This window comes from Miscanthus floridulus, chromosome 18 (assembly GCF_019320115.1).
Source record: "Miscanthus floridulus cultivar M001 chromosome 18, ASM1932011v1, whole genome shotgun sequence".
In the NCBI taxonomy this organism is placed as follows: Eukaryota; Viridiplantae; Streptophyta; class Magnoliopsida; order Poales; family Poaceae; genus Miscanthus; species Miscanthus floridulus.
This window is the reverse complement of record NC_089597.1, coordinates 58,566,054-58,593,627: the sequence shown is the minus strand read 5'-3', so window position 1 is coordinate 58,593,627 and position 27,574 is coordinate 58,566,054. Positions and strand designations below refer to the sequence as shown.

Genomic DNA, 27,574 nt, shown 5'->3' with positions numbered 1-27,574 from the left:
CTTTTAAAGGCGAGGGCGACGTCACCAGGTTCGCCAGCGCCTTCTCAAGCACGGCCACGCGGACGGCCGTGCGTCCACACGCGAGAAGCGCTGCGAAGAGACACGGCGGACGGCGATGGCGTAGGCAAGCAGCTCTCCCCCGGCGACACTGTTCATGCTGACAGCCCATCTTCTTCTCTTGTTTTCCCCCGATTTCATGTAGAAACTTGTCAAGCTCCAATAACCAAAGATTCTAATCCCTCTCTGATATTCATCTTTGCTTTAAGAACCAACATCAAAAGATCAACAGATTGAGAGATTTTGAATTCTGAAGAAGGATACTTGAAACTGAAAACTGAATTCAGTTTCAAGATTTTGAAAAACAACTTTGATTAACTATGTTTAGGTAATTAATTAGTGGTCAAACAACTTTCAAACATCACAACCAAAGGCACATTATCATAGTACAAGCTTCATATCATGAAATGGTACCCAAGTTTTACAACTTTTATTTAGGAAAAATCATTTTATAATTCACCAAACATTGAACTTTAATTCTGTTTTCAGGGACAATAAAAATGGTAAGTGCTGAAATTAATACTGAATTCAATTTGTGAGCTCCAATTTCAACATGTTTCACATGAAAATATACACAAACTTTGATTTCATTTGAAAGCACCTACTTTCGACTACAAAGTTTATTTTAACAAAATTTTATTTGTTTAAGAAATTTTTATTCCATAAAATCACAAAACACCTTAATCACTATTAGTGACAACCTTTCATGCACAAACATAACAAAGCATATGCAACATATGGATGCTATAAATGAAATATGAAATACATATACGACACAAGGCTTGATGGTTATGCATGATGATGAATATGATCAAGGTTTATTAACTCAAAAGAAAAAGACATGATTAACACTAACCATGCATACTTTGAAAAGGGTTAAAATGTCAGTCAAAAAGAGATATGCCTGTCTTTTTAAAAAAAAAATTAAGTTAGGCTTGTTGAAAACGTTTGACTCCATTGTCACCACTTTACAAAATGTTAAACTAAAACTCATAATCATCCTCTGACTTGCCTGAATTACACTTAATCCACTGCTTAACTTAAAACTGACAGCAGCTGTCTCACGGTACGTATCAGTACCCAGGCCAGGACGCAAAGCAAACACGTTTGAAATATGTTGATCATCATCTACTCATTCCTTACAAGCTACTCCCTGAATTACACTTAATCCACTGCTTAACTTAAAACTGACAGCAGCTGTCTCACGGTACGTATCAGTACCCAGGCCAGGACGCAAAGCAAACACGTTTGAAATATGTTGATCATCATCTACTCATTCCTTACAAGCTACTCCCTACATTCTAATTTATAGGTCATTTCAACTTTCTAGATACACAATTTTTATTACATATTCAGACATATATCGTATATTTAAGTGCAATAGTTTTTACATATCTAGACGTGTATAGCATCTTACTTTGAAGACTTGAGTAGGGGCCATGCTGTTTTTTCCCCCTTCTCTCAATCATCAAAAATAGCGTAGGGGACCATGTTTGAAATTGCTCTTAGCCGATATCTCGTAATAGGAAGATACGGAACTAGAAATCGAGCATCATCATAAAAACTTTACTTTCCGTATTCATTCTCTGAACATGCTTGGCACTTCTGTTCGTTCTTTTAGAGGACTCAGACAAGGAGATATCTACAACAAAATTGAGCTGCCCATTGAAAAGCACCATCTACATGGTCAAATTAGTCTATCTTTCGGTTGACCGCACACCAAGGTTGTAGATCTTCATTTTGTTGGCCGCTCCCAGGACGTCTCTGACGTGAGGTTGTTCCCATAATAGACCTGCTTAGTAGACTCATCCAAGTATGCCTGCACAGAGAGGATAACTCAAGTAAGCAGTGCTAAGCACTTTGTAACACATGGCATGGCAGATAAACAGTGTTTCACAGTACACTCCACAGGAATACAGGATACACTAATGACCAGTGTTTCGTGATTGTTCGCTTCTTTGTATCAGTTGGAATAGATATCAAATTCTTGGAAGCTGCAGTGCAAGCTACCTCTGATTGTATGTATATTACATTAAACACAGCTCAGTATGTTAGCATCTGATATGCTACAATCTAGAATACTTACCTGCCAACCAGTAGGAAGACCCTTGGAGAGCTCTGCTAGATCTGGAGGTCCTTTATGCTGTTCGGAACTACTTAAAGATGTAGCAACAATGTCATCTTTTGATTCCTTTTTTGCTTCAGCCCTTCTACGTTTTACACGGTCACGCCTGCAAAGATTCAAACAATCATCGCTACAGCTACCCGGTAAAATCCATACAAGAAACCATATCGCCATTCATGATGTTCAGCTTCGGAATACCAAGGTTCTCAGCTATCCTCATAAGACGTCTGTTATCATAGGCAAATCAGTCCCCCGAAGAGCCTATTATTAAATGTAGCCAAAATGGGGCTTCTTTAATGTAACCTGAAGAATGTACACTAAGCATGGCATTAAACACTTATTGCATGAGAGGCACTTCTTTGGGTGTGGGGAGTATTGGGTTCTAGTTCAAATTTTAACTAAATCACAAAACCTTCAAATGAGAATACCTACAATGCAAACAGGCCCTTAAGGGTATACCATAACAAGAAAATGCTAAAATAATATATTCCCTTAAGTTTCAAGAACCTGGCACTGAACTGATCATCTTTCAGCTATGTCAGCAACCTAAAAGCTTTCCAATAGGTGTTTTGACTGGACTTGAACCAGTTAGCATTGGTGACATTCAGAGAACATATAGAAAAAGGATGTCGCTTCAGTTTTTTACTCTTATACAAAACATGAAAATCACATGATGCAAGGGAAAATCTACATGAAAATATGGTACACATGTATGCACAGTGTTCAAGAAACTATTAGGCGTGGCAGAGCGACCAAAAATCCACATTAATGAGAAAGGTTATAACACTTCCTTCTAACACAACTTTAGATGCAGGAAGTTGTCTCTGTTTCTAAAAATATTCTGAGGCCAAAAGTCAAACATTGAAGTGACTACTTTTAAGCAAATAGGAGTATAGGACAAAATAGGAGTATAGGACATTACAGGGAGTGAAATGGTGAAAGGAGGAACAAAACTGACCATAACCATGACAAATGCCAGAAAATTTATAGTAAATTTTGTATCTAGCTAGTAAAATCAACCATCATAAGGCAAAGAAAGAGTACCAATCACCACGAACAGGAACAAAATTGGCATTTTCCTGTGCCTCTCCGCTAGCGATCTGTTGTTTCCGCCATTCCTGGATCAAATGGGGTGCAATTAAATTCAGAAAACTTCTGAGAAATATTTGCATGCATGCTTTAAAGAGAGGTAAAGAGCAATTGACCTCTATTTCCTTTTGTCGCTTCCTTTCTAATGCCTCCAGAGCACTTTCAGGCTCCTCTTCCTCTTCGTCGCGAAGTTCCTCTTTTGCAGCTTTCCACTGTTAAAAGGAAAGCAAAACAGGCTGATTCAGCAAAGTTATGTTGCTAGGGCGACAATTATTTACACAATCACTACTAACCTTAGTTTAAACCTTACCACGAAAGCAGACTGATAAAACTAACTAGCAAATGGTTACGATGAACCAAAAATAACCAGGAAACAGAAGGTTAAAACGCGGAGTCCACTATTTCTTCTTGACATGATACATAGGGAATCTTGCAAAACATACCATGGTGTTAAACCCTTGATATTTTACACTGGATTCTTAGATAGTTGAGACTTGAGAGCACATTTCCAATCAAGAATAAGAAACTAGGATTTGTTGATTCCATGAATATACAGAAACATGCTAAAAATTTGTAAATTTCAGGCACAAGTCACCACTTAATATTTGCACCCATATGCGATAACAGCATAGAGAGATCTGTTGTAGAGAGCAACCTTATCCACCAAACTTGAAACCTTCTTATTAGACCTCAGAGACGATGTAATACCAACAGCCCGCTTCTTGTTACGAATAACTACAGAACAGCACAAATGGTCAAACAATGTGATGTGCGTAAGATGAATTGTCCAAATAAAGAAATTCAAAATATAATTACCTTTGGTCTGATTTGTAGTACTGCTAGAAGACTGTGTAGAACTTCCAAGAACAGTTGTCGTTCCTGCAGCTGATGTTGCTATTGCTTGGGTCAAAGGCATAATACTTGCATCATTGGATATAACTTTATCAAGACCATTGAGATCTGAATTGCTATTTGCAGAAACAAGAGAAGCTGAGCTTGCTTTGATATCTGCTGCACTGCTAGAAATGACAGAGATTGATGAAGCGTAGTATCCAGAATGTTCAGCTGCCACTGTGCTGGCAGCCAAAGTGACTGAAGGATAGGTATAATAAGATTCTGGGGCAATAGATGTGCCATCAACACAAACAGATATGACACTCCCAGATACTGGTGCATAATAAGGATGCTGCTGTGCTTGAAGGACATGAGGCTCACTCACTTGCATATAGTAATTGGCATTTGTACCTTCTGTACCGACAGTACCATAGTACTCCATTCCTGCAATTGTATAGCCAACATTTTCTTGAGCTATATATGGCTGAGGAATTGTATCCACCTGAACATATGATGCAGCTGGCTCTTCTGGGGGAGCTGGAGGAGCTGGTTCATTTTCAGGTGGTGGAGGTGGAATCCATTCCTCTTCTGGTGGAGGCGGAGGGACAGAATTATCCACAGGAGGTGTAGGATCTTCAAATGATGGCAAATTAGATGAATTCAACTGTTCTGATGGAGGATGCTCCTTTTTAGGTACAGGACTGCAATGTGCCTGCTCTTCAACATTATCTTCATCAACTTCCATTGCCACATCCATATCTTCATCATTGTCAGATTCAACTTTTGGAGGAACTGCAGCAAGATCCCTATCTTGTGAATTCTGAGCAGATGATGTTGAAGCTGGCTTATCAATCTCCACATTTTCATCGATAGTAATCCCAGCACTAACCTCAGACTTCAAAGCCTCACCATTGGAGGGTGTTGTCATGTCAGCTTCATCAGGTGCCTTGTGTTCAGCAACCTCTGTCTTCGAATTCCTAGGTTCTGTATCTGCATGGTAGCTCATTTCCAGCTTGGAAATGGAAGAGTCTAGCTGCTTAAGGTGCACCTCAGCATGTAACCACAACGGGAGCAAAGAAGATCCATATGATGAGAGTGCATTGCAGTCTGATATCCGTACCCCGATTTCTCTTCTAATCAATTCAAGACCTTCGTTCAAGCCACAGAGCCTACAATGATAATAACTCATTAGTTTTCTACACTCTAGGAACAATAATGCATGCAAAGTAACAAAAGATACAACTAAAGATAATAAAAAGCACCTTTCCAGCAGGTTCAATCTTTGAAGCAAATCACCACCATATTTTGCAAGATACAAGGGATCAATGTCCATAGGCTCATGACTGGCGATAGGAGCAGCATAAGCATAAGCATCTTGAGTAACCTGTGCACTTCCACATGCCATTCCAAAATTAGCATAAGTTGCTGTGCCATTCCCAACAGACATGTCACTTGGATATGCTTCCAGTGTACTGTGCGGAAGGACATGGGTTTGAGCTTCCATTGAATAGTCCACATCAGAAGGAACAGATGCAGTTGCAACTCCTGAAGCTAATCCATTTGGTATGTCCCAAGAAGTTTCTCCAGTAACTATGTTCCAATAATAACACTGATTACTCTGTTCATGCATTACTGCTTTCCAATTTCCACCGACGTCACCAACAATTTGCATGCCAGATGAATCAGGAACAGATTCAGTTGCTTTCACACTCTCTTCTTGTATAGTTGACTCAGGAGCAATAGTGTTTTCTTCAGTAACACTTTGGGTATAGTTCTTAATATCACTAGCTTGAGGTGCTTCTTGTTGATCACCGACAGAAGCCGATGGTTCAGTTGTTGCCACACCATTATCAACAGCTGTATCCGCACGCTGACTAGTTAACTGAAATAAGCAAAATATATTATAACAGCACCCAAAAAAATTGGCAAAGAAGGGAGCAAATGTTGCTTAGCTGCAATAATGTCCTCTAAGGCTCTAACAGAACAACAACAACAACAACAACAACAACAAAGCCTTTAAGTCCCAAACAAGTTGGGGTAGGCTAGAGTTGAAACCCAGCAGAAGCAATCAAGGTTTAGGCACGTGAATAGCTGTCTTCCAAGCACTCCTATCTAAGGCTAAGTCTTTGGGTATATTCCATCCTTTCAAGTTTCCTCTTATTGCCTCTACCCAAGTCAACTTCGGTCTTCCTCTGCCTCTCTTCACGTTACTATTCTAGCTTAGGATTCCACTACGCACGGGTGCCTCTGGAGATCTCCGTTGGACATATCCAAACTATCTCAACCGGTGTTGGACAAACTTTTCTTCAATTGGTGCTACCCCTAATCTATCGCGTATATCATCGTTCCGAACTCGATCCCTTCTTGTATGACCGCAAATCCAACGCAACATACGCATTTCCACGACACTTATCTGTTGAACATATCATCTTTTCGTAGGCCAACATTCTGCACCATACAACATAGCAGGTCTAATCGTCGTTCTATAAAACTTGCCTTTTAGCTTCTGTGGTACCCTTTTGTCACATAGGACACCAGATGCTTGCCGCCACTTCATCCACCCTGCTTTGATTCTATGGCTAACATCTTCATCAATATCCCCGTCTCTCTGTAGCATTGATCCTAAATATCGAAAGGTATCCTTCCTAGGCACTACTTGACCTTCCAAACTAATATCCTCCTCCTCCCGAGTAGAAGTGTCGAAGTCACATCTCATATACTCAGTTTTAGTTCTACTGAGTCTAAAACCTTTGAACTCCAAAGTCTCCCACCATAACTCCAGTTTCTGATTCACTCCTGTCCGGCTTTCATCAACTAGCACTACATCGTCCGTGAAAAGCATACACCAAGGGATGTCCCCTTGTATGTCCCTTGTGACCTCGTCCATCACTAAGGCAAACAAATAAGGGCTCAAAGCTGACCCTTGATGTAGTCCTATCCTAATCGGGAAGTCATCCGTGTCTCCATCACTTGTTCGAACTCTAGTCACAACATTGTTGTACATGTCCTTAATGAGCCCGACGTACTTCGTTGGGACTTTATGTTTGTCCAAAGCCCACCACATAACATTCATTGGTATTTTATCATAAGCCTTCTCCAAGTCAATAAAAACCACGTGTAGGTCCTTCTCCCTATACCGCTCCATAACTTGTCTTATTAAGAAAATGGCTTCCATGATTGACCTTCCGGGCATGAAACCAAATTGGTTCATAGAGACCCGCGTTATTGCTCTCAAGCGATGCTCGATAACTCTCTCCCATAGCTTCATAGTATGGCTCATCAACTTAATTCCCCGGTAATTAGTACAACTTTGAATATCCCCTTTATTCTTGTATATCGGTACCAATATACTTCTCCCATAGTTGTTAAGGCGTCGCTATACCGACGCCATATCGTCGCCATATCGCCGTGGCGTTTTTCCGGCTCTCGCCACGGCTCCGGCGTGTATGGCGTCCGCCATAGCGCCGTGGCGTCCCCGTGGCGCCGATTTGGCGTCCTGTGGCGCCTTTGTGCGCTGTGGCGGGCGCAATAGACGGTGAGGGTGAGGTTGAGGCCGTGAGGGTACCTGTAGGGGACGTGCGCCGTCGACGGTCCAGCGGAGGCGGGAGGGGAGAGGGAGGTGCGTACGTAGGGTCGCCAGCCGGTGTGCGGAGGACGGAGGCGAGGGCGCCAGTTGACTGGCGAGAGGCAGGAGGAGGAGCCACTGATGCTGTCGCCGAGCCTGGGACTGCCCCGCCGTCGCTGAGAGCCCGAGCCTGAGCGCCGCCTCCGTCGCCTTCATGCCGAGCGCGAGTGGGGGACGGAGCAGAAGATGGAGCGGCGGCGCTGCGAGGAAGATAAGAAACGGCGGCGGCTATCAGGCTGTGTGCCTTAGTGCTAGGGTAAAGACTATGCGGCGGTGCGTGGGCTTTTTTAGATGGGCCACTAAATAAAAGCCCATACCATCTCTTTTCTTTTTCATTTCTTTTTTCTTTCTTACATATTTTGACAAATTAGCACATAATCTATATATTTATATATCTACAATAACATATTTACCTGCGATTTCGTGAAGCCACATCGATCTCCATTATCCTCTATTGATCCCCATGTACTTGTAATTAAAATTCCTTGCTACATTTACATTGCTATTTGGATGTGCTAATATTGTAGACTATACCTTTTAAGCTACATTTGCATTACCATTTGTCAATATAATTTCCTAATATCCTAGACTATAATGTATGTATTCGCCACGCCGATGTGTGTATGGCGTCGCCACGCCGCGCGCCATAGACGCTGTAAAGGTGTGAAGGTGGTGGGTCGCCGCGCCTCGCCACGCCACCGTAAAAACTATGACTTCTCCACTCATCAAGCATTTTGTTCGATCGAAAAATATGGTTGAACAGCTTGGTTAGCCATACTATAGCTATGTCCCCGAGGCATCTCCACACCTCGATTAGGATACCATCCGGTCCCATCGCCTTACCTCCTTTCATCCTTTTCAACGCCTCTCTGACCTCAGATTCTTAGATTCTCCGCACAAAGCGCCTATTGGTGTCATCAAAAGAGTCATCCAACTGAAAGGTTGTGTCCGTATTCTCACCATTGAACAATTTGTCAAAATACTCTTGCCATCGATGTCGGATCTCATCCTCCTTCACCAAGAGATGCTCCCTTTCATCCTTAATGCACTTAACTTGGTTGAAGTCCCTTAGTCTTTCTCTCACGAACCCTAGCCATCCTATAAATGTCCTCCTCTCCTTCCTTCGTACTCAAACGTTGGTAAAGATCCTCGTACGCTCTACCATTTGCCATACTTACAGCTCGCTTTGCAGTCTTCTTTGCCACCTTGTACTTCTCTATGTTGTCCACATTCCTATCATGGTACAAGCGTCTATAGCACTCTTTCTTCTCCTTAATAGCCCTTTGGACTTCCTCGTTCCACCACCAAGTATCTTTAGCCTCGCCTCCACTTCCTTTGATAGATGCAATTACAATTTATGAAGAAGCTGAACAAAAAGCATTGCATGAAGCACATTTATGGTCTGAACAATATCAATTAACAAAATTTACACATTAACAAAAGTAAGCTCAGTACAATTAAGGCCACATTGTTGGAGACTTCAGCCAATAAGCACTCTCGCTAGCTTTGGCGTATAATTTTCCATAATGGCAGAGCTGAATTTCATTACCACGAAGAAACAAAATTGCAAGCGTTAGGTTTGATCTACTACAGCGACACAAAGAAATGGAAGCAAAAGCCATCACCTCTGAACACAAAGGGTTCAGCCAGCTAGGCAAACTCCCAAAATAAACCTACTTAAAGCCAGTTACAACTGACTACAAAGTATAACGACCATAGATAAACTCCACACTCCAGAAACAATGGTTACAAGCCAACGGCTAACACTGCACACAAACCAGCTTTGGCACATTTGGTACACATATAGTACAGAACTAGATGGTTTCTATGTTTACCCAAGAAGGTTCAACTTGTTTGGCCGACAGGACAAAGTAGGAATATGGAATTACCTGAGCACTAGCATCTCCTGGACTCCCCTTAGCTTCACCAATGGGTTGATCTGCTGCTTCCTCATCTTCCTCTTCATCATCACTATATTGCCCAAGCAATGCTAGAGGATTCTCCTTTTTATCTGAAAATAAAATTACATGAAAATTTCAGAAATAAAAAAAGGTTTTTGTGGTGTGGCAAAATACAGTGAAGCTCTTTTCTGAAGCATACATAATGAAATCAACAGTGTTGTAAAAATTAAACATAATATGGTACTGTTCAAATTATTAATGTGAAGTCACAGAAATCTGGTCATAAATAAGAAGACCAGGTTAGGAGCTACATACAAAGAAAGAGACATACGAACCGAGGAAGGACCAATCACATCCTGAAATCCCCACGCTTAGATGCTGCCAAATGAGAAATTACCCATAGGCATTCACTCAATTTTGACAGTGGCAGCTCAGTCTGAAGAATTTACTCAAAGTTCCTTGCAGGCCAGCAACCCTACATGTATCTCAGAACCAGATATGCAGAGGTATACATTCTTGTACACAAATCCAAATTTCCACCATATTTATGTTCCATAATCCATAGGCATGTCTTCTTTACATATCCCTTGGAAGGAAATTGATGAAACCCACCTGAAGATGGAGAAGTGGGAACCACAGTCTGTTGGTCACGGTTTTCACCTCCTATTCCATCATTATGTGATGCCTCCCCTGCAAATTACAGTATCAAGAGTCAGCTTATTTGCAATCCATGCCAACAGGTCAGTGCCAAATGGTATGTCATTTACCTGAATCTTATTAATATTCAGTGTGTCTACTACGACAAGAATGTGTAGTTTCTTGTCACCCATGTAATAATCACTCATATAAAAGAAGATATCTAACCATAAGATTCCTACAATCATAAACGGCTGATGCATACAGTTGCATTGATCATCCTTCATAAAAATCCAACATCAGTTTTTTTCCCGTTACCCTAACTGGCATGTGGGTAATATTTGCATCCATTTTTATTGCTTTGTTGATAGAGGTGACTAATGGGTAACCTATTGTGCACAATTAGATCTACACCCTCCCAAAACCCATCTATTGCCCTAGCCTCCATGTTAGTCGCTGAATTCTCACTCTTGGTAGTAGGAGAATTCTTACTCTCATCGAGAGAGGATGACACTAGGAGTTGGGGCAATTTTCTTGTCTATTTCTCACACAAGCTCACACAAATGCCATACCAACCTGAGGGGTTGGGGTTACATATTTATAGGCTGCTAGCCAGCCAAGCATATGCCAAGATGCTAGTCTAAGATGCTAGTCTAAGATGCTAATATGCTGTCCTAGCTTAGGTGCTGTCCTCTAGTCTAAGATGATGTCCTCTAGTCTAAGATGCTGTCCTAAAAACAGAAAAACAGCCACAAGGACCATGACCATGTGAGCATCATAGCCCCACAAAGACCAGCCACACATGAGACTTATCCATCATTCTCCCCCTAAGTCTTGTGCGTCGTCTTGTGGGAGAGTTGAACCATCCCGGTCCTGGAGCAGAGCTCAAGGAACTTGATCCTCCCAAGGGGGTTGGTGAGCAGGTCCGCAAGCTGGTCCTTGGTGTTGATGTAGCTCGCCTTGATGCTCCCTTCCTCCAAACAGCCTCGGATGAAGTGGTACCTCACCCGGATGTGCTTGCTGCGTTCGTGGAACACGGGGTTCTTTGCTAGGGCCAGAGCGGACTTGATGTCCACCCTGAGCTCCACCGCTCTAGTGTCTCTGCCGAGGAGATCACCAAGCAGTCAAGCGAGCCAGAGCGCCTGAGTCGAAGCGGTGGAGGCCGCTATGTACTCGGCCTCGCAGCTGGACAGGGCCACCACCTGCTGCTTGACCGACTACCAGCTAACGAGGCACTTGCCGAGGAAGAAGAGAATCCCGCTCGTGCTCTTGCTGGTGTCGATGTCGCCGGCGTGGTCGCTGTCGCTGTACCCGACGAAGTGTGCCGCCCCAGGGCACCTCGGGTAGTAGAGGTCGTGGTCGAGAGTCCCCGCAACGTAGCGGATGATCCTCTTCACAGCCTACTGGTGCTCCGTCGTCGGTCGCTGCATGAACCGACTAACGTAGCCGACGGAGAATGCCAAGTCCGGCCGTGTGTGGGCGAGGTAGCGAAGGCTCCCCACAAGACGCCGGTACTGCGTAGCGTCCACCTCCTCCGTCGTGCTGTCGCGGCTCAGCTTCAGCCTCTCCTCCATCGGAGTGAGAGCTGGGTTGCAGTCGGTGAGCCCAGCTAGCTCAACGATGCGCTTGGCGTAGGCGGTCTGTCGAAGCGTGATCCCAGAGTCATCCTGGTGTACCTCGATTCCCAGGTAGAAGGAGAGAGGCCCCAGATCACTCATCTGGAAGGTGGCCTTCATCTCTTCCTTGAATGCCGCCACCTCCGCATCCTTGGTGCCGGTGATCACCAAGTCGTCGACGTAGACACCCACTAGCAGGGCATTACCTCCATTGCCCCGTCGGTAGATGGCCGCCTCGTGCGGGCTTTGCTCGAAGCCCATCCCCTTTAGCGTGGAATCCAGCTTGGCATTCCACGCCCTCGGTGCCTGCCGCAAGCCATAGAGGGCCTTGCGCAGGCGGAGCACCTTGCCCTCCTTGTCGGGGATCGCAAATCCCGGCGGCTGGTGCACGTAGACCTCCTCCTTCAAGTCGCCGTTAAGGAACGCCGACTTGACGTCCATGTGATAAACACGCCAGCCCTCCTGGGCAGCTAGCGCAAGGAGAAGTCGCACGGACTCCATCCGTGCCACGGGAGCAAAGGCGTCGTCGAAGTCGACCCCCTCCTGCTGCACGAAACCTCGTGCCACCAAGCGAGCCTTGTGCTTGACGATAACGCCGGCTTTATCCCTCTTCAACTTGTACACCCACTTAAGGGTGATCGCGCGGTGACCACGAGGAAGGTCAGCAAGCTCCCAGGTGCGGTTCTTCTCAACAGCATCCATCTCCAACTGCATCGCGGCGCGCCATGCCACGTGTCTCTCGGCCTCTGCAAACGACCGAGGCTCACCGTCGTCACACGCAAGGTGCAACTGCGCCTCCAGGTCGGGAGGCACCGGTCCCGGCACCGGCTGGTCGCCGAGAAGGTTCTCCACCGTACGGTACCGCAACGGCTCGCCGTCGTGGTACGCGTCGACGCGCTCCTCGTCGTGAGAGAGCGGAGTAGCGAGCTCAACCGGGTCGTGCTCGACACGAGCTGGTGGTGGAGTAGACGTGCCCGGAGTGGTGCCTGTCGGTGCTGGAGTATATGGCGTTGCCGGCTGTGGTGGAGCCGGCGAAGAGCTCATCGCAGCCGAGGTCCTGGCTGGAGAGCGTGGTGCTGTCGGAGTAGCAGGTGCCGGGGTCGGTGGAGGCTCGGAGACTGGGGTAGACGCGCTCGCCGAAGAAGAACTGCCTACTCCCCCAGCTCCCTCGAAGTGGACGTACTCGACAGTGAAGTCGTCGTACGTAGGAGCCGAGCCGTCGTCCACTGCCTTGTCCCACGCCCATCCTCGCCCTTCGTCGAACACAACGTCGCGCGCCGTGCGCACACGCTGTGTCTTCGGGTCGAGGATGCGGTAGGCCTTCGAGCCCTCCGCGTAGCCGATGAACACTCCCGGAGTGCTCCTGTCGTCGAGCTTGCTGATGTGGCCAAGCTCCTTGGCGAACGCGAGGCAGCCGAAGACCCGCAAGTGGGAGACCGCCGGCTTGCGCCCATGCCAAGCCTCGTACGGCGTCCTGCCGTCGAGCGCCTTGGTAGGCGAGCGGTTGAGGATGTAGACGGCCGTCACCACCGCCTCTCCCCAGAAGACAGCCGGCATCCCCCTCTGCTTGAGGAGGGCCCGAGCCATCCCCACAACCGTCTGGTTGCGCCGCTCGACGACGCCGTTCTGCTGCGGGCTGTACGGCGCGGAGTAGTGGCGCTGAATGCCCTCGTCAGCGCAGTACAACGCGAATTCAGCCGCCGTGAATTCGCCGCCGTTGTCGGTGCGCAGCACGCGCAGCTTGCGGCCGCACTCCGCCTCCGCAGCAGCCTGCGCGCGTCTGATGGCGTCCGCGGCCTCTCCCTTGCTGCCGAGGACCATCACCCACATGTAGCGGGAGAGGTCGTCGACGAGCAGCAGGAAGTAGCGTCGTCCTCCTGGTGTGGCCGGTGTCACCGGGCCACACAAGTCCCCGTGCACGAGCTCGAGCCTCTCCTTGGCTCGAAAGCTCGCCCGCTGGGGAAAAGGGAGTCGCCTCTGCTTCGTCAACACGCAGACGTCGCAGAGCTGCTCCACATGGTCGAGGCATGGCAGGCCTCGCACCATCTCCGTGGCACTGAGCCGCTTCAGGGCCTCAAAGTGAAGGTGCCCGAAACGCTCGTGCCACTGCCACGCCTCGTCGTCCCGACGAGCAGCGAGACAGAGGGGTTGTGCCACCTGCACGTTAAGGACGTAGAGTCGATTTGCGCTTCTGGATACCTTGGCAAGAAGGCGACGACGACGATCCCAAATCCTCATGACTCCGTCCTCAACCACCACGCGTGAACCGTTCTCATCCAGCTGTCCCAAGCTGATGATGGAGTTCCTCAACGCGGGGATGTAGTAGACTCCGGTGAGCAGCCTGTGCTCACCAGACACGGCGGTGAAGATGATGGAGCCGACGCCCTTGATCTCCACGCCGGAGGCATCCCCAAACTTGACGGAGCCTCGGACGCTAGAGTCAAGCTCGGTGAAGAACTCCCGTCGACCGGTCATGTGATGGGTGGCGCCGGTGTCGAGGCACCACCCGTCAGTCTTGTCGTTGCCGGAGCTGTCGCCGAGGAGGGCGTGTGCTTTTGGCTCGTCAAGGTGGAGGAGAGCCGCTGCGGCCGGTGCCGCTGGAGGTAGCTCGATGCTGGCATGTGCCATGAACAGAGCCGGCTCCTCCTCCGCCTGTGCGACGTGGGCCTGGCCGCGTCGTGGCTGTCGACAGTCTTTGGCCCAATGGCCAAGCTGGCCGCAGTTGCGGCAGGCGTCGTCTCGTGCCGGCTTGTGCCTGCCGGCGGCGCCGCCTTGGGCGCCTCCGCGGGCATCACCCTCGGCACGTCCTCGCGCCCCGGCCTGGGCGTCTCTGCGCGCCTTGCGTGGCTTGCCACGCTTGCAGCCGCCTGTCGCGGAAGAAGGCTCCCCCTTCCTCCAGTCACCTTGGCTGGCAAGCCACTGCTCCCGAGTGAGGAGGAGCTTCCCGCTAGTGGTGATGGGCCCCGAGAGGGACTGTGGCTCATCGCTGTCGACGACCTTGAGGCGACCTATCGCCTCCTCGATCGATATTGTGGAGAGATCCAGCAGAGACTCGATCGAGCGAGCCATCTGCTTGTACTTCTCGGGGACGCAGCGGAAGAGCTTTTCAACAGCTCTCTCCTCGCCGTAAGTGTCGTCGCCGAACTGCACCATCTTCTGCAACAGAGTGTTGAGACGGAGAGCAAAGTCATCAACGTCCTCACCTGGCTTGAAGGCCAGGTTCTCCCACTCCTTGCGAAGTGCCTGCAGTGTGGACTTGCGGGCGAGGTCGCTACTGATGCGTGCCGCAGCGATGGCGTCCCAAGCCTCCTTGGCAGTTCGCTTGCTGGTAAGCGAGAACTGCATCTCGGGCGGGACTGCAGCGATGAGAGCATCCAGCGCCCGTCGATCTAGGTCTTAGTCAACGTCGCCATACCGGACTGCCTCCCACATGTGCCGCACCTGGAGCTTTACCCTCATCACCGCAGCCCACTCGATGTAGTTGGTCTTGGTGAGGGTAGGCCACCCACCGCCGGGACCGACGTCCCTGACAACAGCCTGGAGCCCGTGGTAACCACGGTACCGATCCGGGGAGAGAGAGCCACGCTGCCTGTGAAGGCCGCGCTCTCCATCGACTCGTCGGTACCTATCCGGGGAGAGAGAGCCACGCTGCCTGTGAAGGCCGCGCTCTCCATCGACCCGTCCGCCACCGTTGCCGTGCGCGCCTCCTCCAGGAGCGCCACCGGCGCGCCCGCGCCTGTCTGGGCTGCCGCCGCGCTCATGGGCGTGCGCGGTTGCCCCAGGAGCGCCACCGCCGTGCACGCCTCCTCCAGGAGCGCCGCCGGCGCGTCCACGCCTGTTTGGGCTACCGCCACGCTCGTGGACGTGCGCGGCTGCCCACTGCGCCGCCCGCACTCGCGCTGCCTCCCTCCCTAGCAGCTCGAGGTCCGCGTCGGCGGTGTCGTCAGCGGAAATGGAGCTGCCGATGCTGCCGCGCAGAGCCTCGACCTCCGCTGCCGCCGCACGCGCTGCATTCGCCGCCGCCGCTGCCTCCGCCTCCGCTCTGGCTGCTGCCAGCTCCGCCGCTGCCAGCCTCGACGCCCTTGCCGCCGCCGCAGCGGTCTCTGCCGCCGCTCGCTCGCGTTCCTCTGCCGCGGCAAGTTCGGCCTCCTGCCGACGCCGCGTGCTCGAGGCGACCGAGCGCTGAGACTGCCCTGCGGACATGACGCGCTACCGGGGGGCTGCTGCGTGGGGAGAGAGCTGCTTCAGACGAGCTAGGAGAGGAGTGAACAGGAGCGGCCGGAGGAGCTGCTGCTGCCAACAGCTGGGGCTGTTGTGGGGCTGGGAGAGAAGATGAGCAAGAGATGCTCAGGCTACAGGATAATACGGCTCCGATACCAGTTGTTAGTCGCTGAATTCTCACTCTTGGTAGTAGGAGAATTCTTACTCTCATCGAGAGAGGATGACACTAGGAGTTGGGGCAATTTTCTTGTCTATTTCTCACACAAGCTCACACAAATGCCATACCAACCTGAGGGGTTAGGGTTACATATTTATAGGCTGCTAGCCAGCCAAGCATATGCCAAGATGCTAGTCTAAGATGCTAATATGCTGTCCTAGCTTAGATGTCCTCTAGTCTAAGATGCTGTCCTCTAAGATGCTGTCCTCTAGTCTAAGATGCTGTCCTAAAAACAGAAAAACAACCACAAGGACCATGACCATGTGAGCATCATAGCCCCACAAAGACCAGCCACACATGAGACTTATCCATCACTCCATCAGCACAATCACTGTCTCTGGCCCTAACCCCCAAAATACAGGGAAGGTGAGGTATGCCTCAGCATGCATGTTGGACCACTTTGACCGTCCTAGCTCCAAGATTATGTTCCCTAGTCATGGATACTTCAAAATGCGATTGAAACATTCAAACATAGGGCCAGTGTGGAATTCCTTCAATGTGCTTTCTACTTATTATGCCTCAAAAGAAGGTTACCAATTAGATGTTGATACACCGAAATAGTACGACAATAGAAGTGATTTTATTCTCTAGGTCTGTAGATTTGGAAGGTTTGATCATTCATCTGACACAGCCTCCCAAAATAGTAGGGAATTTAATTATGGATTCTAATAGATTTGCAGTAGAAGGGGCTGAAACTGTGGCAACTGTATTTCTCGCTATATCACTGAAACTGTAACTGCCTTGGTGCATGTTTGTTCAAATAAAGTAGCAAAAATGTGACACTAAACACTTGTGGGGCACGTCGTAAAGGTAGCAAGGTCAACAGTACCAATGCCTTATATTAGTCTTATTGCCTTGTGTGAGTGCGCAAACGCTGACATCGATGCACATAGCAAGCAGTTTCTGGTGATAAAGACCAACCCAATGACTTATCAGCATCCAACTGTCCGAAACCCATGGTATAGTGAATCATATTTGGCCTAAATCAAGCTGTGTGGATTCAGACGACCGGACAAACCCGATTTGCGAATCACTACGACCATGACACGGTGAGTTCCTAGTTTCCGTACCAATCAAGCAGAACCAAGAGTAATCAATTTCAAAATGAACAATTAGGGCGAGCGACCAGAGATCGATAGCAAATCTCAAACCATGTCAAGACAAGCTAGGGCACATAGCGATTAAACTCAACCACATCGAACCAAACCGGGCGGAGGTGAAACTTACCGGGGAAGGGATCGAGGAAAAGGTCGAGCTTGACCCTGCGGCCCGCCGCGGCCATGGCCGCTAGGCGTCGCTCCTTCCTCCTCCCCATCGGCCGGGCACCGAGGGTTTTCGATGCGTTGGGGAGGAGCGAGAGAACTGAACTAGGGTTAGGGTTTGGAGGTCTAGGTGGGCAACCCGCGAGGGTCTCTCGCAGTCTCGCCGAACAGAGGAGGCGAAGGGGACGGATGGGATGGGAGCCGGGGGGTCGGGAACGGTGAGGCGGCGGCGGCGGGCTCGTGGCCGCGTGGGTGGGCGCGTCGATGCAGGGAACTTTTTTCTTCTTCGTCTCTGCCACGAGCTAGAAGATCTAAACAGCATCTAAAGCCCATTTTAGCTGGTCCAGCGCCAGCCCACTTCAAGGTGGTGTTCGCTGGTCGTCCAGCCAGCCGGCTGATCCCCTCACAAGTTACTGCTCATCAAACCAGCCGAACATTACTTTTCTCTCACAACAAAATAGCCGGAACAATATTTTTTAGCCAAGTTTCAGCCAGCTGAACGGGGCCTATGGCTAAGTACTTGAGTGGGCTCCTTCGGCCGTACCTGAAAACATTATCTTAACTTATATCTTATCTTACTTATATATTAAATATACAGTGACAGCACTGGTGGATCCGTGGCAATACACAAACTTTCGAAATCGAAATCCGACCCCTTACCGCAGGTTTATACACCTTCACCTTCGAGTGGCACCGACTACGATAATATTTCTAAAAAAAACTGTTATAGTTATGTTCTACCTTCGGCCATCCTTGCCTAGTTGCTCGTCTCACTGCCACCACTGCCCACGCACTTTGGCGCCTACAATCTTGATAGCGACAGCAGCACATCCCGAAAGGGGTATGAACCTGTCGTGCACCACTTAACAAGTTTATGAGATCGAATTTCGATTTTGAGAGTTCGTGGGTCTAAGTAGCACAGCGCCACAAGTTTAAGGTTTGCCGATGTATTGCATCGGCAATGCATGAACTTATCAAGTGGTGTTAGTCCACGACATTGAAAACATATTTCTAGATCCCTAAACTTATTAAGTGGTATATTGCATATCTCTAAACTTATAAATGGTGCAATGTAGGTCATTTCTAGACTATACTGGCCACTATGTGTGCCGCTTAACAAGTTTAGGGACTTAAAGATAGGTTTTCAAAGTTCATGAACTTAAGTGGCATCCCTTACCTGCCACTATGTGTGTACTGTAATATTTATTTATTGTTTATTTACTAAAGTTCTTCCTATGTCTCGCTCTTGGGGTTCAGATAGAAGTGTCACTAAGCTTCAAGGCTAAAAGCTGAATTTTGTTTGTAATCAAGTTGGTCAAAAATACTCTGACTTTTCCCTTTTAATTAATGCAAGTATAGCAAAATAAGCTGCTACTTTAGATATTGATCTATATGTGTATGACAAGATGGTAAAAGCTTCAGTTTGCCCTTGTGGACCTCTTGAATTGGATGCTCGGCAGATTTGGTCAAGTACACTGTTCACCTACTTTGTTTTATATAATTTCTTACCTTAAAGATTTCTTTTGGTTCTCTCTTAACAAGCAAAACTATTTCAAGCACTTCTCTTTAACGGTTTGTTTGGAAACTATTCATGGGATCAAAAACATAAAAATCCCAATGGAGTTCATTCTCAAAGAAAGCTGACGAGTTCCTTTGGAACAAAGCAAACATGTATTTGCTATTATATGTGGATTCTACTCTGGATTCTTGTAAAAGTGTTTGCATCAACTGGAGTGTAATTGATGTAGCGGCTACAACTGTTGGACTCATGAGAACCATTTATTCAGATGGAAGCATAACCTAATTGATATAATTAATCATGAAAAAATGGTGAAGATCTTATTCGTTTGGCCAACAAGTCATGCAAGGCTGATGATCTTAGAAATATGGTTGTTCTAGCAATTCACACTGGGAAGATATATATTATTAGTGTTGTATCTGATTTATGTGCTAATAGTAAATTTGATAGTAATCTAACTAGAAAGAAGCAAAATTATGGACCTTTGTAGAATATTTTGAGAAGTATGGTTACTCTTTTACATATTCATATGCTTATTCAAGAATACATATCTAATAAACACTAAACCAACACACTTTATTTACAGGTATAGTATTTTTTTGTCATCCTTTAGCTTGAAGAAGACACCAACAAATGTAGGCCTTTCTCCACACTCCACTCGCTCTCTCCCTACTTTCTAGAGTAGGACTTCACCTATGTATAAAGTGTGTAGCCCCTCCTTTGTGGTCATGACTTGAGAGTGAGGGGGTAGGGGTATTTATAGCACTTTTGTTGTGGGCCTATGGATCCATGTGCTCTCAATCTTCTATCATTGGATCAAATGACCTTGAATGGATGGTTGAGATGGAGCAAAAGTGTGCTTCTTTGCATGGATAAGAGGTGGAAGGCGGCAGATGCAGGGGGTGGTCACTCGACCACCTAGGGGGGTCGCCCGACCCTCTTGTATCCTTAACGTTCACACGTAAAATCTGCAAGCGCACGAATACTGTTGTGTAGCCTTTCATCGGGAGTATTCTGGGTATCGTTAGTTATATTTTTACCACAGGGAAGGATGTTATAAAGTGATAATTATTGACATGCTTATGATCATAGCATAACTAACCATCAATGTCTAAATAGGGGTAAAAGACGATAGTTGTGGTAGTATGTCACACACATAGAATCTACTCCCCTTAAAGAACGGTTCTAAGTCTAGTAAAGAATAGCTATAGCAAGCAAGTTAATCAGACATGATCTTGCTAATGGTTCTAAAGAATAAATGATTGAATATATAAAAAAAATACATAGCTAGTGCCTTGATTCAATGCCTGTTGACGGTAGTTATCATCCATCATAAACCGTCAACATAACTTGTATAAATGCATGAAAATGATCACCAACATAGGTTTAGGGGCTTAAACTGACAAATTCCACGAGTTTTGGTGAATCTATGTTTTTAGCAGGGATTATTTAGAAATCCATCAAGGTGGATCCAATTGTCAGAATTAATCGAAATTATCCGCGACGAAAATAGCTCCAAAAGGTTCCAGAAGATACCAAAGAGCAACCCACCAAAGAAGACCACGACAGGCCAGCCCAGAGGGCCCACAGGGCAGCCCCTCCTCGCTACGTCGGTTTTCCACCGCCTTAGGGTTTGCATCTCCGCCATTCTTTCAAGTCAGTTTGATCCGAGGGCTCAGGATTAATGCTACCCCATATATATACCATCCCCTGCCCTCTAGGGCATCAATCAATAACCCTGATCATTAAGTGAAGAAGGATCAGAAGTTAGGGTTTCCAGAGAGAATAGAATAGATCTCCAATTCTTCAAGTTCTAGTATAGGCTAGCTAGTAAGATTCAAGTAGAGTTGGGCTATTGCTCAGGATTCCGGATTCGCCGTCTAGAGGCTGGTAAAGCCATTGTATATCTCTATATTTTGAGTTTGTGCTATTTCAATACTATGTTTCTATTTATTATATTCCTAGTTTGCTTTAGTAGTATACTTGATATAATCATGATTGATAATGAATTTATGCATAAGCTCGCAAAGCACTTAGCTCAGTACTCGAGTGAGTTAAGTGGTCGACATTATGTAAGCGTAGTGCTTAAATATTGTTTACCTGTGGATGCACTCTACATTCCGGGCCATGTGGTAGATCGCGAGTGTGACACTCTCGCTGAGTCCTTTGTAGTCCACTCCCCATTTGTAGAACAAGTAGAACCCCGGTTCCGAAGGGAATCAAGCTCTGTTCTTGATCCTCCTTAGTAATGTTCCTTATGCGTAGATACAGAGTTAGTTATGCTATAGATAAAAGTATATATACAAGAGTGTACAAAAGACTTAGTAAATAAGAAATGACTTAGAAATCTTTTACTCTTAAGTAATCTTCTGCCTAGCCATACTACATTTATGAGTATCTATTTCTATCTCTGGATTACTATCAATGCCTTACACTTATCATTTATTTATCATTTGGCTTACCCCTGTTATAGCATGAGAGTTGATGATTTTATCATAAGTATACATATTTGTCAATATCTCTAGCCACCCCATCGCTCCTCCCAGTGGATAAAATATAAATAACGATACCTGGTATACTCCCAAATGAAATGCTACAATGGTATATTATCTGTGGGCTTGCGAATTACTTAGTATTTATATAAATTTACAAGTGTTTTCAATAATTACCAACAACGCATTTCTGGCATCATTGCTAGGGATGACAACTTAGTAAAGAGTGATGCTAAGAAATGCCAACAAGCATTTCTGACGTCATTGCCGGGAAGGGGCACAAGGCTAAGAGAATTGATCAAATAAATACTTATTGATGAAATCATAACTAGCACCTCTGTTTTAGTAGGCTTATCCTTGTTTGTCTTTGTTCATATCTTATACATGGTATTGTAGAATTGGTTTTGATTCACCAACAAATCTCATCAATCAAAATCAAACCAATCAAGAGGAAGCTCAACACCAGTTTCTGAAGGTATGGCTAAAAAGACACTGCATGAATTCTCTGCTCCAAGCACTGAGAACATCTACACTGGACCAACACTCAAAACCAACAACCTTGAGTTTGAACTCAAGCCAAGCCTCATCAACATGGTGCAAGGTACCCCATTCAGTAGAAAGGCACATGAAGATGCTAGTGCTCATCTTCAGAGTTTCCTGGAGATTAGCAACACAATTGTCATCAAGGACATCGCTCAAGATATCATACTACTCCGCTTATTTCCATTCTCGTTAGTGAGAAGGGAAAAGCAGTGGTTCTACACCAACAAAGATAACATCAACACATAGGCAAGATGTTCGAATGCCTTTCTAGCAAAGTTTTTCCCAATAGGCAAGACTAATGCCTTAAGATAAAATATTTCCAACTTCCAATAGCAGAAAGGAAAAACCACTCTAGAAGCATGGGAACATTTTCAAGAATATATTTCACATTGTCCTCATCATGGAATGGAAGATTGGTTGCTCATGCAAGGCTTTTACCATGGATTAACTCAGAAAGCTCATGAACAACTAGATGCTACTACTGCAGGAGCATTTATGTCACTCACCCTTGGTAAAGCTTAAACTCTTATGGAAAAGATAGACTCTAATCAAGGCTAGTCTCAATGCAACATTTAGACATGCAATAAGAGCGAAGAAGCACTAGAAGAGGTTGTGCACTGTCAACTAAGATGGACATCTTGTTGAATTGGCTTGAACAATGAGCCAATTACAAGAAAGATCATCAGGCCATACAAGATGCCTTTAATTCCCAAAACATATGTGAAGAATATTTGGGTGTTGATTTCCCTGAATATCAAGAAGACGCAAATATTGTCAACTCTGCTCCACAACAATAGAGACAAGGATGGAATCAACAACAACAACGCTCAAATTCCCAAGGTAAGTACCCAAACTATAATTCTTCCAATCCTAAACAACCATCCTTAAGAGACTTGATCTTAGAACAAGCTAAGATTAATGAGAATATTTCTAAAAAGCTTGTTTTTAATGATAAGGTTTTAGAAAATATAAACACTAAAATGGATAGTTTTTCTTCTGCCATAAAAAACCAACTTAGCTATAATAAAAAGATAGAATCACAAATAGCTCAGTTGGCCGTTGCACTGCCTTTTGCCACTAACCTAGAAAAGGTAAACACCATAACCACAAGAGGGGCAAGCCTACCCATGATCCCCCATATCCGACAAGGACAGGTAAGACATCGGCAGTAGCACAAGAGGAGAAGGACAATGAACTTGAAGAAGTTGAGCCACAAGAAATGATGCAAGATTTTCATGACACCAACCGCCTACCATTTCCATGAAGAAATCGAAAAGCTAAAATGGATGAGCGGTTTGGTAAGTTTGTAGGGGTAATTCAAAAGTTATATATCAATATTCCTTTGCTAGATGCCATACAGGAACCTACCTACGCGAAGTATCTCCGAGACATTCTGAATAACAAAAGACCACTGCCCACCACTAAGGAAATCAAGTTAACGGAGGAGTGTAGTGCGGCCATCCTAAACACATCGCTAGTGAAGAAGAAGGATCTAGGATATCCCATGATTGATTATTCGATCGGAAACTAGAATTTTAAGAATGCGCTATGCGATCTTGGAGCAAGCGTCAGTGTCATGCCCAAGAAGGTTTTCGACAAGCTCAACTATTCATGCCTGCAACTAGCCAACCAATCGGTTTGCTACCCTGCAGGAATTGCCAAAAATATTCTAGTAAAAATAATAAACTTCTTTGTTCTAGTAGATTTTGTGGTACTTGACATGAAGGAAGACATGAAGACACCCCTCATACTTGGGAGACAAGATAAACAGCAGCTCAGACCTTCTCATATCATATCTGTCAATTACCTAGACTTAGATCAAACATTCGCTACCCACGAGTTTCAAGTTCAGAGTAAATCTTTATATCAAATCAATCTTATCCAAAACTTGGGAGAATTCAAGGCTGAAAACTAGGTACTTGAAAGGAATTACAGCAGAGCAACTATTCATAATTTCCATTTAAGAGATTATTATGAGTCCTCTTTATTTGCTAACAACTCTTAAAAACAAATTAAAGCAAACTAGACACACCTTTTATTTTGTTTTCAATTTTACTAGATCACACATTATTACTATATAGATAACTTTTTATTTTGTTTTTCATTCATTATTTTTTAACTATTTAAAAGATACTAAAAACTAAAATAAAAGGGGAAAGAATACTTACTTGGATACATGGGAGTGTTTCTCCCCCAAGCTAGCTCTATAGGTGAGGGTTTGGTGTTTTAAGTCCATCGAACTGGACTTCTCCTTATGAAGTCATTGATCAAGTTCCTCGGTTTGCTCTGAAGATGAGGATTCTTGTGATGACGCCTCCAATGGTAATGTCACATTTTTTCACCAAACCTGTCTTGATTTTGAGTTTGGACTATGGTTTGACAGGTTCAGAACACTTGTAGAAATTTGGAGAATCAACTAACTCTCCATACTTTGCTTGAAGCATGCCCTGCCCATAAGACAAGGTAGAGATCAAGTGCATGGGCTCTGTTGGTCGGAAAATATAACACTCTCGGTGTTACACTATAAAATCTTTTGCTAAAACATGTCATGAGCATCATGGTTATATGTGAATGTATGTAATATAGTGTGTGAATCAATTTATGTAACTTAAAATGACCAACGGAAATGCTTAACGAAAGGTCATTCGTGACGTATTAAATTTTCAAGTACGGATGTTTGTGAATTTTTGTTGAACGAAAACACTATAGAATGTATATACAAAACTTTAGTAAAGTTGGAAGTATGAACCTTGTAGATGACGATGAAATACCTATAGTTGAAAAATGAATTCACTAGCTAGCGTACCTTATAGCTTGGAAATCGAATGTGATGTGAATCCGATCAAGACTTAGTCGATTTCATAAGTTTGAAAAATGGTTTGACAAGGCTAAGTTTGGCAATTTTTGTAGAGCAATTGGGTTAAGGAATGAAGGGGTATTAGGGCTTGTTTTAGTAGCCTAACATGCCCTCTTAAGTATAGCATAAGTGGTTTGGCAATTGAATCATCGAATTGGATATTTAGGACGCTTAAAAAAGTGTGCATGGCACGTTCCCGGCCCGTTTCATCGCGTGGGCGCGGTCACCATGCCTCGGGCACTTGGCGTCATAGCATTGGTCGTCTGACGCACATGCGCATGCACTCACATGCATGCACGCACGCACACATGCGCATCACCGTGCTCGGTGGGACACTGGGGGCCATTTGGCCTGGCCGCTCTGCCCTGTCGCGCCCTGCTGTTGCCATCGCAAGCTCGACGCCCTGGCTGGTCAGCTGCCGCCTGGCCGCTTTGCTTCGCCGTGTCACTACCTTGCATTGCATCGCGTTGTGTTTGTGCTGCGCTGCGCTGTTCCTCTCTGACCAGGTGGGTGCTGTCCGCGTGTCCTTGCACGCCGTCACGACACCATTAATGGTGCCGCAGCGCGCGGGCCACGACCTGTCGTCGATGCGCTCGCTCGTCCAATGCATTTGGGGCGAGGATCCCTCGGCCACGACACCCGCACCCGCCAAGACGCACCCTAGTTGAAGTCTGATGGGTCCCACAGCCGTCCCATCCGCCCGCGTGCCCCTGCTTCTCTCTCTACCACCGCTGTCGCCTTGTGCCCGCGAGCACGCCACAAAGAAGTCACCTCTCTTCAATTCACCTCGTCTGCACCTGTGCTCTCTTGTCCTCTCACCGCCTGTGCCACCCGCATCCTTGATAATGGCTGGTCGGGCACCAATTTGGTGTTTCCGCCCTAGTGAGCCGTTAAGGCCACGCATGACCGTGGGCGTGGACAGCTCACTCGCCCATCGCTCGCTGCCCAATTAGATGCACCATTACCTTCGCTTAGGTCCTTCCTCCACCCCGTGCACCTTAGCCTTGCCGCTACCGGCCTGCCTTGGTCGCTGACGCAATGGTGTCACCACAGTGCGCCGCCGCATCCCACCATCTCACGTGGCCAGCTCGGTTCAGGGAATCCCTAGCCAAACCATCACCACAGCAGCAACCAGGGTACGTTAGTGGAGCTTTAGAGTTATCCAGCTCTCCCTGTGGTGGCTTAGGGTGGCTAGCGTGCTCGCGCCATCGTCACGTATGTCCGTGCACCGTGGCCGCCACTTCCACGAGCTCCGTCGCCCCTGTAAACTCGGCTAGGGTAGGCTCTAGGGTTGTAGGTGCTGTCCGGCTCGCTATCTAGGGCAGATTGGGTTTGGGTTGGCCGGTGTTGGTGGTCCAGTGCTGTCACCACCACACCGGTGCACGTGGGGGTGGCCTAAGGACCTGGCTGTCGTAAAGAGGGATTGTTCCGAGGGCTAGTTTGCTTAAGTCTCAACTGTAGGAATCGGCTGCATAGTAGTCAGGAGAATAGCAATTTGTTTGGGGGCATTTTTGCATAAGTGGCTAGCGCGCGGGGGCCTCCCCATCGCGGGCCATTGTCGCACGGTTGTTCCACGCCCCGCGTGGGCCGCGCCGGTGGGTCACATGCGCGCGCGCACTACGCGGGAGTGGGCCGCGCCACTCGTTCGTGGGCCGCGCGAGTTAGATTTCATTTTCCATTTTATAAAGGATAGAATTAGCTTTATAATTTACATTATAAGTTGAACTTTGGAAATTAATATCAATTGACATAAGTAGCCAAAAATTATGAAATAAATTCTGTTGAGTTCCTAAAAATGTGGTCTACCTGATAGTATGATTAGTTTATTTATGTCTGTGTTGATGCTAAGGTCTATTAAATCATTTGGAAGTGCTAATATCATTTAGATTAATAATTGTAGGAATTCTTGTGGCAAATTGGTTATAGCTTTGAATATGAAATTTTTACAGTAGGTCCATTAGATTATTGTATGATCACTTTAATTTTTGTAGCCTTAGAATAGGATGATAAATAGAGTAGCTAGTACTTAAATCGATATTAACTGTAAGAATGCCTTTAGTTGCTTAGTTAATACATGAAATGTTTCGTACCTGTTTAGTGAAAATGATAGGCAACTTAGCGTCTTAGTCGATAGAGCTAGCTTAGTAGCTTGATAGATGTATTTTTATTGTAAGAGTTGCTGTTGTAGTATTATTAAGAGTTGCATGCAGATAACGAGTTGGTAGAGTTCATGCCTGCGGGCGAGCAGGAGTACGAGCAGATCATTGAAGAGTACGAGGAGGAGATTCTCATACAGGAGGGAGCCCCAGTGTCTTCAGTTGCTGACTTTGTTGACACCCCGCCTGCCCAAGGCAAGCCCTGGTGCATAACCCTTATTTTGAATGATATCTGAATATATATATATGGGATGTGCATTAACGTTATATGCATTTTATGGAAACTACATGCATAGATATACCTACCTATGAGTCCTACTAGCATAGGTCAAGTAGTTGCTATGCTCAGGATTTCGGTAGCGTGAGCAACCTGTCGTTGCTCACAATAGGTGATTATTATTATCACTCATGATAAAATGGTAAA

The 27,574-nt window shown here is 46.2% G+C and overlaps 1 protein-coding gene and 1 non-coding gene across 6 annotated transcripts; both read right to left on the bottom strand.

Moving 5' to 3' along the window:
* Positions 1-1,596: 1,596 nt before the first annotated feature.
* Positions 1,597-17,895, bottom strand: LOC136520003 (uncharacterized). 5 transcript variants are annotated; one of them, XM_066513410.1, is made up of 11 exons: positions 17,549-17,619; positions 9,947-10,321; positions 9,620-9,741; positions 8,909-9,096; positions 5,368-5,987; positions 4,088-5,274; positions 3,927-4,006; positions 3,388-3,483; positions 3,227-3,300; positions 2,144-2,288; positions 1,597-1,876 (listed from the first exon to the last, which is right to left on the bottom strand). In XM_066513410.1, the coding sequence occupies exons 5-11, from the start codon at positions 5,775-5,777 to the stop codon at positions 1,793-1,795; spliced, it is 2,076 nt and encodes a 691-aa protein (XP_066369507.1). In that variant the 5' UTR covers positions 5,778-5,987; positions 8,909-9,096; positions 9,620-9,741; positions 9,947-10,321; positions 17,549-17,619; the 3' UTR covers positions 1,597-1,792. The 5 variants fall into 5 exon arrangements, with proteins under 5 accessions (XP_066369507.1, XP_066369505.1, XP_066369504.1 ...); XM_066513408.1 differs by having other exon boundaries at positions 9,963-10,321; XM_066513407.1 differs by having other exon boundaries at positions 9,967-10,321.
* Positions 17,896-22,436: 4,541 nt separating this feature from the next.
* LOC136524877 (small nucleolar RNA R71) lies at positions 22,437-22,543 on the bottom strand. The gene has a single exon (XR_010776229.1). It is a non-coding gene; the product is annotated as a small nucleolar RNA R71 (small nucleolar RNA).
* Between the last annotated feature and the right edge of the window lie 5,031 nt (positions 22,544-27,574).

Coding starts and splice junctions, on each gene's coding strand:
- LOC136520003 (XM_066513405.1), bottom strand. CDS start 17,636: ATGGGGAGGAGGAAGGAGCGACGCCTAGCGGCCATGGCCGCGGCGGGC. Junction 5,988..9,619: donor CAGGAGATGCTAGTGCTCAG/GTAATTCCATAT, acceptor TGCTTATTTCAG/TTAACTAGTCAGCGTGCGGA. Junction 5,275..5,367: donor AGATTGAACCTGCTGGAAAG/GTGCTTTTTATT, acceptor TTATCATTGTAG/GCTCTGTGGCTTGAACGAAG.